At 42.8% G+C, this 13,993-nt stretch overlaps 2 protein-coding genes across 2 annotated transcripts in view; one reads left to right on the top strand and one right to left on the bottom strand.

Moving 5' to 3' along the window:
- Nucleotides 1-3,132, bottom strand: part of LOC125704115 (potassium/sodium hyperpolarization-activated cyclic nucleotide-gated channel 3-like) — a 66,321-nt gene extending 63,189 nt beyond the window's left edge. The window contains exon 1 of the mRNA XM_048969444.1: nt 2,438-3,132. Within this exon, the coding sequence (XP_048825401.1) occupies nt 2,438-3,105 (668 nt within the window). The 5' untranslated portion in view covers nt 3,106-3,132. The remainder of the gene's footprint in view (nt 1-2,437) is intronic.
- Nucleotides 3,133-5,228: 2,096 nt separating this feature from the next.
- On the top strand, nt 5,229-13,951 carry rec114 (REC114 meiotic recombination protein). The gene is made up of 6 exons (XM_049030868.1): nt 5,229-5,445; nt 6,185-6,274; nt 9,026-9,109; nt 11,787-11,975; nt 13,292-13,369; nt 13,755-13,951. The coding sequence occupies exons 1-6, from the start codon at nt 5,311-5,313 to the stop codon at nt 13,917-13,919; spliced, it is 741 nt and encodes a 246-aa protein (XP_048886825.1). The 5' UTR covers nt 5,229-5,310; the 3' UTR covers nt 13,920-13,951.
- Nucleotides 13,952-13,993: the final 42 nt, after the last annotated feature.

A 13,993-nucleotide genomic window follows, 5' to 3' on the forward strand; every position in this document is an offset into this window, starting at 1 on the left:
TTAAATAAACCTGTTAATGTACTAAATGGCTTATAATACCTCATGTTATTTTTAATACCAACAGCATTATTAATAACCCACATTCTCAGGATAAGCCGGTACGTTTTAAATGCTACTGAAGATCAATACATAAAGTGCGACTAGAAAGTTGCAGTGGCTTCCAGACAGTGCAGTGCATGCTAAAAATGCCTGTGCAGCTAAATTTAACCAAAGAAACAGAGTAATGCTTGGTGAACAGCCCCGACTCATGTAAAGATCATAAAACAGAGGTTTGCCCACAGCCATCCCCCAATGAAATGGCTCTTCCCAAAAGTATTACTAACAACACTTAAGTAACATTTCATTTTCAATGTAAAAAAAGCTGCAAGTAATGGCAGTGAGAAAGTTTTTTTTTAAATCTAGGCAAACCAAATTATGCTTGCATAAATCCAATCATCTTTTGCAAAGGTACAAGGCGAAGAATCGTCTTAAACCAGACAGTATAATTCCAGAACGGACTGTAATTCTTTATATTTGCTGGGCTAGATTTTATGGGTGCCTATTAGATATTTTTATTACATACTGTACATCAACACCGCTTATTATTCTGTTTCAAAAATAAGAGATTTAACTTGTGTGTCAAAATACCAATGAGGTCTTTCAAAACCCTGGTGACCTGAGTCATTAGAAACCCATTAGCCCAGGGGACATTGGTTCTGTGCATTGCCTCCCCTCAAATTACTCTCCAACTGCAAGACGGCAACACACCCTCAGCCCTCCGCTATCCAAATACCAGCACTACAGCATCCCAGCTTATGTTCTGCATGTTCTGTGAGGCTTCACCCACATGCTGAAATTGTTCGGATATTTCCAAGTACAAGATATCAATGTCAAGCCATGCTTTCTACATTTAAACGGGGCAATTCATAAAGAAAATTGAGGTGTGAATTGTTATACAATAACAATTTTGAACTAAGATCATAAACAAAAACATACCTGGTATACACTCTGAGACAAAAGGGTAAGAACTTGTACCTTTGCTTGTCACCGGGGCCGTACCCTTGTAATTGTATACATTTTAAGGTACAGAAATTGACTCTGAGGAACATGCCAAAGGTACGAACAGCATTAATGTACCATAAAAGGTACAGACATGTTCATCGGAGTCCATTTCTGTACCTTAAAAGGTACAATTACCTAAAGCTAAGGGTACAACTGGCAGACCCTTGAGGGTATAGCCCCGGTAAAAAGCAAAGTGTAGTTTTCTGAGTGTAGGCCTACTATAACGACTGATAAAGAAAGAAACAATTTTGCAGCACTGTAAACTGATTATTGAAAAACTATTTTTATTTATTTATTTATTTTCAGGACAGTGATTAATGTGGACATTCTTTGGTACTGTATTAAGTGGGTGATTCACCCCAGTCGGAAAAACGTGACCGGCCAGTCAGAAGAAAGACAGATACATCAGAATTTCTGTCTCACACAAATTATTGTCTAAAACATCTTTCAAACCAGCTATAAAATTGTCCTTTTAAAGCATTGCGTGAATAACCAGTTGCGTTTTATGAATGTGCCGTTGAGGCGGTTATCTTAAAATAATGCGAAATATTCACTTAACCCTAGCAGCGTGTCTTTTTCTTAGTTTAACTCGTGTTTAACTAAATAACATTTGCATTTAAATGTGCGTTATTGCTGATTTCATATGCAGGAACATTTAACGATCATCTTCACGTTATGCGTGATGAAGACCGATCCATAGACGAATTCGGTTAACTGCGCTTCTCGCTTTCTGTTTCGGGGAACCAGAGTATACATATTAGTTACTGTGTGCGTTCCTTAGTAGTTATTTAACTCAAGCGTGTTGCAGAAGGATTAAAGTATTGTGGTATATGGATAGAAACGAAAAATCTAAGGTTTTGGTAAGAAAACAAAAATGGGCATGCAATATGAGTATTAGATTTACAAGGTTACCTTAGTTTGGTGGAATCACTGAACCGAAAACGAATAATTATAGCAATAATTAAATTAACAACATATTCTGCATTCATAGGCCTATTGATATTGCAGAATTGTTCGGTAATATAGATTAAATTTAATTTGAAAAGAAGTATCAGTACTTTTACAGACTGATACATCCATCTTCCAACCGCTTATTCTGTATGTAGTCTATGGGTCGGTGGGGGGGATCGTAAGATTTTCGCGAAAGTCAACTAAAATATTTCACAATAAAGTTGTTGCAGATTAGCGTGAAAGATGTCAAATCCAGACGGATATTCAATTAACAGCTCCATCAAGCCTAGTTAATCAAGAGCTCCAGCGGAACCAGCACAAGTGGCGGCTCACATGGCCCGGGACCGATGCACTCCGCTGAATTAATTACCTTCCTCAGAGCCCCCACAAACCACCGACACACATGTACACACTGCTGACGGGACAGCCACGTATGCCAAGTTACCTGAAATCACTATATGGGTGGATTATCCAAAATCCGGCGGATTTAACCCGCTCTTGTTCGCGCTCGACCGCCTTTTCGCTGCCAAACATCCTCAGGGAGAACTTGTTCACTCCCGGCTGGAGCATCGCTCCCAGCTGCCGGTGAATGAAGCCTGCTTGATACAACCTCTCGTCGTCCGGCGAAATTTGATCAATGCTATCCAACTTTATGAACCCGGGCTGCTGATCGGGAGCAGAATGCGGGGTTCCGCCGCCGCCTTGCGCCCCTAAGTCTGCCCCGCTGTCCAGTGGTCCGGGGGGCTGCTCCTCACTAGGGGTGATGTCCCCTTCGGTGATAAGGCGTCTCTCCTCCGCCGAGTCCGAGTCGTGAACGTGCCGACTGGTTATAGATGATAGGCTGCCTTTGAACCTTCTACAGTCTCCGTTCGAACTGGTCTTGGTGGGCTTTCCAATGTCCGTCTCCATGATCATGCAGTCGCCGCTTTTGGTGTCCCCAATGCCTTTGCAGCCTCCCTCGGAGGAAGGCGAAGGCAAGGGCTTCATCCGTAGACTCTTCCTCCGGGTGTCCTTGTCGCCGTCGTCCCCCTCGCCCATGACCGAAGCTTTATGGCCAATGTGTTGCGGTAAGCTGTACAGCCGTTTGCGCATGGAAGAATGCAACCTGTCCATTGTGGCACCGAAATGGCCAGATGAGGCAAGAATATTAGAAGCAAGAGTATTACTCTTAATATTGTTGCCACGGATCGTACAGCTCCGTGGCACGGTTTGGACCTTATCTCAGACCTCAAAGGCTTCTGCTGATGCACGTGATCGCGGATCGTTTTTGCGAAGGACAGATGATTTCGCACATTACCTGACGCTTTATATAGCCTACGTCTTTTCGGAAACCTTTAGGCAGCACAGAGCGCTTCAGGTCCCACCGTCCCGTCCGCAAGGCACCGGTATGCTGAATGAAAGCCGTGGAGCACGAAACCATAAAGACACATGAAGCCACTTCTGCTGTACCTGGCGAGAAACGTGCTGGGTGACGGAGCTGAGACCTGGATGTCATTAAAAACGAAGCATGCTCTCTCTCTCCTTACAACCGGTGACCGCGGTCAGTAATAAAGGAAGCATCATACCCAAACCCACACCAACAAATTTTGGACCACTGACATCACCCAACAATCGTTACAGTCGCACTGATGTACTGTGAATATTCATGTAACTGATCTATTGGGTTGCCATAGGAGCAAGAACTGCAAATAAGCTCAGCCCACCTAGAGCCCCAGTATGGGCTTTTAAAGGGCTAATGCGCATCCCGCGTCCTATTGCGACAATTATTGCTCTGCATCTTTTTTTCCACGGGTGCATTTACACAGGCAAGCTTCGTTAATGTTGCTCCAGCGTTACCTACAAAAGTGACTGCGGTGGATATAATGCTCCTTAGCTTACTCACTGATCGATGTAACATTTAACTACACTGCGTGAAAGTACTTTGTTTTGGTACGATCGATTGGTACGATGCTGTTTTATATACAAAAATTGCTGGCATGATAAAAGTTTTAACTCCACTCTATGCTTTTTGCCTCCCCACTTGAATAAGTTAATAAGGTGTGGGTGCAGAGAAGAACTGAACAGAAACTCGTTTTTAAAACCTGGCGAGAGTATTCCTATAATTATCTCTGCAGCCGCCTTTAGGTAATCATCAATAATTCACGCTGACAGATATTTGAAGAGCATATGGCCTCTTATAAACGTGATCGAAAAACCAACAATAGTTTGATGTTTTCTCATAACCTACACATGGCTTATTGAGTTGGATTCAAAACATCGTATTTTAATCGCACGAGTTCTGAGATAGCCAGCGCTGTTTGCAAGTGAATTATATATGTTTCTTTCCACTTCGCCCGCTCGTCACCTAATCTGCTTTCCCATGTTTATCTATATACAGCATCTTGTGTATGTTCATAATTGATACAAGGGTTTCTTGTATCATTCTGGAACATGCACATTTTTTAAACATAGCTGGACATTGTTTATTTTATAGCTAACTGGATAAATAAAAAAGCACGACCCGATTTCTGATGCCTTGATGAGTTTGAGTTTATCTAGTATATAGTCACCTTAATGAACGGCTTTTATTAAACATTTACGGTAAATCGGGCAAGTCAGGATACACTAACTAGTTAAAGTGAATGGGTATCGCTTGCTGTCATTTGAACCCATAATAAGCATACGGGCATGCTTTCTTCATCACTGGCCGTTACATTTCAGCGGCATGATTCATTTACGCCATAATTATGAATTTAATACTTCTCAAAAGCAAATGCATTAAAGCACATGGTGTGTTATGTATCAGTAAATAGCCGCAAAGCTGTAAATTGTAATTTGGCCGTGAACGTCACTGCACTCGTAAATCCTGTTAATTCTTCAGAAATTCAGGATTTCTCTCAGGTCCAAATAGAATGCACATTGCTTCTATTAATTAAAAAATTTAGACTTTTACAGATTAAGCTAACTTTATAGACCTTGTTGAAGTCCTTCTACGTGGTTGCCAACTTTGGTCAGCTGGCTGGCGCGAGATTTTCAATTCGAGACAAATCTGCACACGCATTTTATATGTATGTAACAGTTTTATTAATTTGTAAATAGTCTGTAGGGTTTGCAAACTACACAAACGATTGTATGTAGCTAATTTTACGTTCATAATAGAATAATATAAATTTGCCGTATGATTTCCTACGTGAGTGTAACGCCAGGTACGCTATACTGGCTGACGCTAATTGACGAACAGTCACGTGCGCATCACTTTCTCCTTTGGTTTTAGGAGCCTGTGGTATTTTGGTGTCTTAGCAGACGCTGTTAGATCCGCTATAAGTATTTACTATAAAGATGACTGAAAATACAGATTTTTCAAGCAAAAGCGATGCGGGAAGTAAAACTATGAATAAGACCTGTTGGATGCTGAAACGATACGGACGTTTCGCGCGGAGCGCCGCGGAGGGCGAGGGCCGGTCCTCCTGGAAGGTGTGGACAGCACCGGCGGCTACCAGGCTAACGGCTAACGCCCAATACCTCTTAACACTCACAAAAACCGGCGGAATCTTCATTTCCAAGAAGCTAGGATTATCAGAGGCTAAACATCGCTTAGTTTAGTGTGCTGTTTGAGAAGTTTTTCTCGTCTCACTAGAATAAGTTACGAAGGTGTGGGTGCAAAGACTTCATATCTGAGACGTTGTCAACCACCTTGTTAGCCGCCTCGCTGGTCACCCCCCCTTCCCTTCCCGTCGATCATTTCCCAGGGCACCTTAACAGTAAATATATCTCCAGAATGCGCAATATATCATGAGAGATTCATTTAGACTATGTTATTTGGTGCTCATAATATTCTTAATGTTCACTTTTTTGATAAATCAATGAACATAAATTCGCTGTTGTATACATTTAAAGTGCATGTTTATAACATAAAATACAATAATCAACAATGGAAAGGTTAAAGTATGTCAGTAAAATACACGGATTTCGCTAGAAATGTATGCATGATAAATAAAAATAATTGATATTACCTTGTACTGTAATTTTGCAAAAAAGTTTTTCCTCAATTATGTATGTTTCAGTATTGTAATTTATATTAGAAAAAAATATCATTTTAGTAAATCCATTCATACATCTTAAAGCTACTTTTGACATACTTGATCACTGGATTTCCAGTATATTTCTCAAGTTGTAAACCTTTTAAATTTAAAGAATGACCCATGCTTTGCAGGTCTTTGAGAACGATGAAAGTGCAGGTCAACTGGTACTTAACATAGTGGAGTCTGGACACCTGCTTGTGTCCCAGGGCCCAGAGCTGTTGGTAAGTCATTTTCTGTTAATTATACATTTCACATGGAGGTGCTCTCCCTTTGTACACACATACACACAGAGGATGTGTTTATAGTCTGCCTGTTACTGTACATGTGGTTATTTTATTGGTTTCCATTTGGTGACTAACAGCACATACCTGCCTATCACTGCTATGTTGGGTTTCATAAAAGACACAAGTCCAGAATATAAACAGCTATTCAGCAAATTCACACACAGGTACTAACTGTTTAAATACGGAGATGTATGGGTAATCGCTAAATTACAACTGTATGTGTGCCTTGGAAAAATAGAATGGTAGGCTTCAAAAAAGTAATAGATATTAATAATCTCTTGCAGAGTGAATGTGACCTTTTTTTGGCTACAGTTTATGGAATTTGTTTGTTTGAATCTTGCGTTGTTTACAGTTCCTGAGTCTTTGGTAGACCGTGATAAACACCTTTACTGTACTTGGACTGAATAATGGCACGACACAGGTTTTGTTTGCTCATTGCAGAGAATTACCATTTGTACTTATTTACGCATTATGTAGAAATACAGGGGAAAGAATTTTTTTACTGTTCTTTTTGACTGACTTTAAAATCACTGTTATAATGGATCTGTATCGGTACGGGTTATTATTTTTGAATTTCCCATAATGTAGATGCAGTTATTCAGCAACAACTAAAGAACAAAAAAGGTGTTTTAGATTCTTGGCTCTGCTGTTGTTCTCCAAGAGATATGGTGCTGAATAATCCCCTCGTCAGCACCCCCCGCCACCACCTTCTGCACAGCTGAGTGCTTGCGATATATGCCCGACAATAGATGAGAACAGAGCCAGGACAGCTGTTGTAGTGAGTTTGTGTTTGCAGCGGACTTGCTAGCCAGTGCTGACAGACATGCTGCCCAGCTAGGCAGTGAACCAGGACTGCATACAGTAGTTTGAAGAGAGCTGGTGCCCGTTTATAACAGAAATGTGCCCTGAATCTTAATAATAGTGAATAGAACCAAAGGGTTTAGGAGAGGAAACTTCTCCTGCAATGTCTACATTCACTATTATAGACACGGTTTCTTGCTGCCAGCAGGATGCTGCCCGGGAGGGTGGTCTTCGCATGACCACGTCTCCATAGACTGTTCAGTATCTTGAGGGATTTCTGAGGGGAAAAGCCAAGAAGGATTAGGAGAGACTATCATTACACAACAGACTGGACTGTTTCCCCCAGCCAGTAGTGACTTACAGTCCTGTAGTTTTTAAAATGTCATGTTATTCATGATATGATATTTAGTATCTAATGAAAAATAATCTGATCCTCTCAGAAACGTCTCCTTGGGTGGTGGGGGGTTATTCAGTTTTGAGTCCCAAAATTCTGTGTGATGTAATGTTCATGTAAGAAATCTGATACAAAGAAAGGGTCCTACTCTGTGACCCATTCTGTGATTTAAACCTGGCTGTATTGGTGGCGGCGAGAATTTTAAAAAAAAGGCAGTAAGCTAGGTTTGACCAGTGATTCGCATAAGCCGTTGCATATAAATCTAAAGCAGTGGCACGCCATAAATTCTGAGTGCAGGCTAACACGCTTTTCAGTGCTGGTTATTGACCGTGCAGTCGTCTGAACAAGACAGCCACTAAAATATGTGAGCGCTGTGTTTGTTATGCATTGCTTTGCCGGGGTGGCCTCGTCCCGTGAGGGGACACTGCATAAACGTAACGGCCTTAAAGCATCCCGGTCTCCCCAAGCGTACGGCTGCTTTTCCGTGCCAGGAGAGGCGTTCCGGTGACAGAGATGCCTGCTGCACCCGGTCAGATTTGTCAGCAAAACAGCCTGCTACATCTCTCATTTTCATTGCCGACAGACAGAATTAGCACAGAACTTTTTTAGGATTTATCTGCAACACTGAGAGGGCCAGTGTGTTGAAACACTCACAACACAGTTTACATTTTTAATCTGGTTTCATACCGTAGAAGGAAAGATATTTTCCGCCCTTGTAAATGTCCCTATTGTTATTGCTCCCTTCATAACAAAATGGCCCATTAAGGGACATACTGGAAGCACTGACCATAAGCCCAGCATGTTTCTGTGCTAATATTCTGCATTGTCTTTTAACACTGTTTTATTCACAATATTGTTTGCTTTTTAGACTTCCTTTTTTAAAGTCTCATATATATTTGTAACTGTTTTCAGAATATGAATTGGTTTAATGCATTTGTCATTAGTTGGAGCACTGACTTACACCTAGATTAATATGAAGATTATTATGATATCAGAGAGGCATGCTTGGTCGGGATTCATATATACCCAACAAATTAGCCTGTTATTGTTCTTCTACATGAACTGTGGTCCAAGGTCAGTCAGCTAATTAGTACGTAACCATACACAGTTTTATTATAGATAATATTCCAACACATCATATATGTTGGCTTAGAAAAGTAGCTTGCTACTGCCTTTTTATATATTTAGCTGAGGTGGTGGAGCCCCCTGCTGGATGTATTTGTGTCACACCACCTGAAAGCCAGTTAAATTGCTGTGTAACTCACAAGACAGTATTTGGACATGCTTTTCAATATTGTTACCACCAGACAATTTCTGTGGCTAGGGCAGATGGGACATCTTGTTTGTATGAGGTCATGTTTGATATCGAGCAACTAAAGAGGCAAAAAAAAAAATTGTTGCTAAATCAATTTAAAAAGAAAGGGAAGCAGGGGAGACGCTGGTTTGGGTGCTGAGAAGCTCACCTGAATGTTTGTGGACCATTTCTCCCTCAGGAGGGTTTCTCCTTACTCAACGCATCCAGCTTCCTGAAGGTGCGGCGGAAGACAGATGTCTTGCTGTTTCGGATGACGGCCAAGGTCAGTACCAGGCCCGGCTCTGGCCATCCTCACGTCCCTGCGTAGTGGGCATGCACGCTGGTGTGCTCTGATGCTCTCTTTGCACACAGATCCTACCGGACGTCGGGCCTGTCCATGTCCCTGTTAGCTTGCCCATTACATTTTTCTCAACAGTAACAATATGAATAATCAATGTCTTATAGTCTCCATTCCAGTTTTCTGTATGTGATAGAAGTCATCATGAAATATTCCTGGTAACATTTGCATTGGTATTTTATATATGCATACATACAAACATTTTATATATACATACATAAGATACAGATGCAGGAGAATCACTATTTCAAATGGGCTGGGCCTTTAAAATATCTCTATCTGCATCTGAGCCAGTCCACCCGCTGATTGTGGGGGGGTGGGATTAAGTTGGCGAGGTTATCTGCAATGACTGCTACAGAAGGGCTCCCTCCAGGGACCCAGCAGGCACCCGTGGGCTGCAGGCAGCTCCTGTCCCTCCGCTCAGCAGCAGCTCCCCCATGCGGCACCGTGCTGTGACAAATCGCCGCCTGTTCTGCTCCCTGATGCTTCCCAGCAAGTATTTTTTTAAATGGGGGGGGGGGGGGGTGTCATGGACAGCTGAGTGTAAAGCAGGGGGAGTGCACCACTGGTACGGTAAGGGCTGTCATCCAGGAGCTACCCAGGTGGCAGTAAGGGCTGAGATGGGAACATCAGTGCAAATAGGCACTCTCAGTGCTACCCTACAAAGGCAAAACACAGTAACTAAGCTGACACTAAAACGGTGAATATGGGCTTAAAAAGTTTTTGACTCTCCACCCGTACGTGTAGCAGGTTGGAAAATGATAGTGTTTTCTTCAAAACTGAGTACAGCTGCAGTAAGACACCTGATTTGGTTCAACTTCGGTCCGATGTGCAGTTACAGTGTTTTGCCTTTGTACAGCAAAACAACCTCAAAACATACTGCTGCAAATGATTTTCTTTGTTTGTTTACTGGGTAGGGGGTAAAGAGGTGCAAAAATATTGAAATGATGCTGTATATTTGGGGATACAGTGGCCTTCGAAGGGCAGCAGAAAAATGTATCCTCAGGAGCAGTTTCTTTTGCGAAGGCGCACTGTGCCTCACTGCGTCCTTTTCAGACAATGAACCATTCATTTCATCTTTCAAGTAATTGATCTGTGAAGTTTTTTTTTTTGTTGTGTTTTCTTGTTTCTCTACGTTTTTCTTTTTGCTTATTTGCTTCACTGCACCCCACGCAGTTACATGTCATTGATCATGGTCTGTCTGAGGACGCCATCGATCTTTTTAATGGCTGCAGTTGTTCTTCAACAAGAAAACTAAAGTTTGCCAAGCACATTCTTTTTTTCCTGTTTTACGAGTTTGTCTTTGGCTTTTGTAATGCCATTGATTTTTAGAATAAAGACTGGAATGAAAACTAAACAACCTGGAAGTGTCGGCGTATGATGAACGGAGTTCAAACTGTGACCAAAAGGGCAGCTTGCGTCACTGTGAGAGAAATTGTCCGACTTTGCTCTCGTCAATGTTGCTTTACGTTCTGCGGTGACAGCTTTTGTTATTCTAAATATATGTGTTGATACCCTAGGTTTTCTTAGGGATGCGATGCCGCCAAACTAAGTGAAGCCTGAAGCTCACTTAGAAAAATAAATGCAGGAGAATTACCCACTGTCACGCCAAGAGCAGCACTGCAAAGCCAGCCGGGGACTCTTCTAATTGTTCTCATTTGCTGAACATGTGGCATATTAATTTTGGTGGGGTGCCCCTTTAATGCCCGGAGAGTGCTGAGTCATTGCTCGCAGCACTCTCTACGCATGGCGACAGTACGGTGACGGCGAGCTGTCATCCCACCCTCCAGTGATCCCTATCTCACAAATCATTGTTTTCAGCTTTTCCAGACCTGAAAGCAGCACCACACCTGCTGATCTCAGTCCGTATCGAGCAGATCCTTATATCAGTATTGTACACGTCGTTTTGGTGATTTGGTGGTCATGCATTACGAGGACTCTTCCAAGCACTGCTTGAGTTCAGGGTTATAGGGTGCCTATCCCAAGGCTCGGGCATGGAATGGAATGCCAGTTCATTGTAGGGCACAGGTACCCAGACACGCTCACATGCACAATAATACCAGTATGAGCAATTTAGAGACACAAATTAGCAAGTGCATGTCTGCTAGAGGAATCCAGTGCACCCAAAGGGAACCCTTACTACACAGAGAGGACACGCCCCTCCTTAATGATTGGATCTGATATGGCTTACATTTTCTACCTGTTTTTACAGCTTCATATTTAACTGGAACAAGTTATTTTGAGCATTTTACTCAAGGCTTCTGCTATAGGTCCCATCTGGGTTTTCATGTCCTCAGCCATCATCCCACACCCTGTCCGTCATGATTCATAATTAATGATCCAAAAATAACATTAAATATTACAAGTACTGATATTTTCATCATATTTCCATGATCATTTTGCCATATTTTTCCCAAAATGGTTTTATTTGCTCGGAATCTTGCACTAACACGGTGTGGCTCATGTGCTGCGCACGAGGAGGTGTGCTTGCATCGCATTGATTTCTGCATTCGATACCCACTTATCAGCTGACTGCAGAACAAGCCAGTTCCTAGTGGTGTCCTTCTATCAGCTCTTGAGTGACGCGGCCGTGTGTCCACAGGGCGAGGGCCGTGTCTTCCAGGTGCAGTTTGCGGGCAGCAGCAGGGAGGAGGCCCTGGAACTGTGTAGCTCAGCTGTTGCCTGCCTGAAGCAGCATGTCCCAGTGGAGGACGCACCCGTCCCCAACAGCAGTGCCCAGACGGCCCCACGGGCCGACCCAGAGCCACAGCACAGCCTGCAGCAGCCAGGGGTATGACTCGGCTCCAAACACGAGTGGTCGTGCCCTGAACCTCCACACAGTTTCAGGTTGGTTAACTGGTATGGGCACCTCCTATGTGGCTGTCACACGGTTAAGAGAGATTAATGAAATTCACATTTTAGTAATGCATCCATTAATCATAGGGAGCATACTGCAGAAGGCTGGGATACACCTTGGATAGGAGGCCAGTCCATCACGGGGCACGTTCACACACAGACTTCGGGCAATTTGGGGACGCCAGTTAGCCTAACTGCATGTCTTTGGGGTGTGGGAGGAATCCAGACACACAGACACACACGGTGGGATTCAACCCCAAACCTTTAAAATATGTGACAACCATGCTTTTCATTATCTGGTAATGTTCCTGTGTTAAGGGCTTTTAATGTTCATCTCCATAGTATTTTAACCTGACAAGTTATTTATATTCTTATATTAGAGACTACTTAATTCAAAGTAGCATTCTCTTGTGACTACTGTGTTATAATTAAATTCGAAGTAGTTCTCCGCCCAGCTCCACTTTCTTTCTCAAGGTCAAGATCTCTTGGTGTCCACTAGATGGAGCTATTTACATTCTGGCATCATACTTCTGGTCTGGCGCTACGAGAAATAGCCCAGATGAAAAAACCTGCAGTACTGGAAATTAAGAATACAGCGTGTTCACTGTACATTACACTGTACTGTACCTTTTAAGCTAAAATGCATATTGCGTACAAAACGCGTGGTAACACATCATATTAACTGCACCTTCAAAATGCATTCATAGAACATTCATAAGCAGTATGTAAGTACACCTTAACATCTTTAATATATATTAATTATACACAGTTTAATAACAAGCATTATATCATATAATCATATAATGTTTGTTAAGTTCATGATCATAAAAATCTTTATAATCATATCACATGTTTGATATTACTATACTATATATTTAATCTGTTGAGGTATATTTACATGCTGATTATAAATTCATAATTTCATAATATAAAACAATTCTAATATTTAACCTGCTAACAGATTATGACAATTGCAAAGAAATTTCTTTTCTATGATCTTTATGCCTGGTTTGCCTTTTAAATTGAGTACTGATTTTATACTGGAAAAGAATCTGGTTTTAAATGTTACTTGCATGGGATCGACCCCCCCCACAACTTTCCAAACAATTGGAAGATAGATGGTTATTATTTGTTTGCAGTAAATTATTGTATTTCATATTATATATCCTCTACGTATCTATACACAAGGTGTTCTGTTCCTTAGCTAGCTGGAGACTTGGGCTGTGACACTCATTTGGCTTGACATCACAGGCTTGTGCTGAGCAGCCTGCAGGAACCTTGAAGCCTGAAGAATCCGAAAGCTCCCTGTCCGTCCAACGACTTGCCCAGGTACCGCAGTGCTCAGACGCACAGTTTCTGCTGGGGAGTGGAACAAATTGGGGGGGGGGCATGCATGCTTTCTGAAACACTGACCCCTGCTGGCAAACCAAGGGAGCCAGTGGTGTTACAGTGTAAACCGGTGGAAGCTGGATGATGGGAATAGCTGATCTCTATATCCAGGTCTAACTAAAACGATTTATGTGTGAATCAGTGATAAAATCTTCTTGTGTTTAATCTTAAATTCACCAGACATTGGGCTACAGAAACCAGGTATGGTTAGCGGTTCCCTGCACGACGTAGCCGCCGTCTTCAGGCTCCTTTGCCTGCTCTCGTCGGACTGGCACGTGAGCTCGGCCAGCCTTGGTATGTTAGTTTCACCTGCTTGTCTCCTCAGTGCTTCCTGGGCCAGGCGGGCCTCTCCCTGCCCCTGGCGTACCGCCACCAGGCCCTGCCCAGCGGCAGCCTGGGGCCCCTGCTGCGCCTGTGCCTGCTCGACTGCAGCTTCCCTGCCTGGGTGGAGCAGGTGGAGGCTGAGTTGACACGGCTGGCCCAGCAGTGACTGAGTGGAGCGACAGGATGGGCACCTCTTTGGCGGCAAGCAACAGCGCCACCTGGTGTCCGAACGGTGTGGTC

The sequence above is a fragment of the Brienomyrus brachyistius genome, chromosome 11 (genome assembly GCF_023856365.1).
Source record: "Brienomyrus brachyistius isolate T26 chromosome 11, BBRACH_0.4, whole genome shotgun sequence".
NCBI lineage: Eukaryota > Metazoa > Chordata > Actinopteri > Osteoglossiformes > Mormyridae > Brienomyrus > Brienomyrus brachyistius.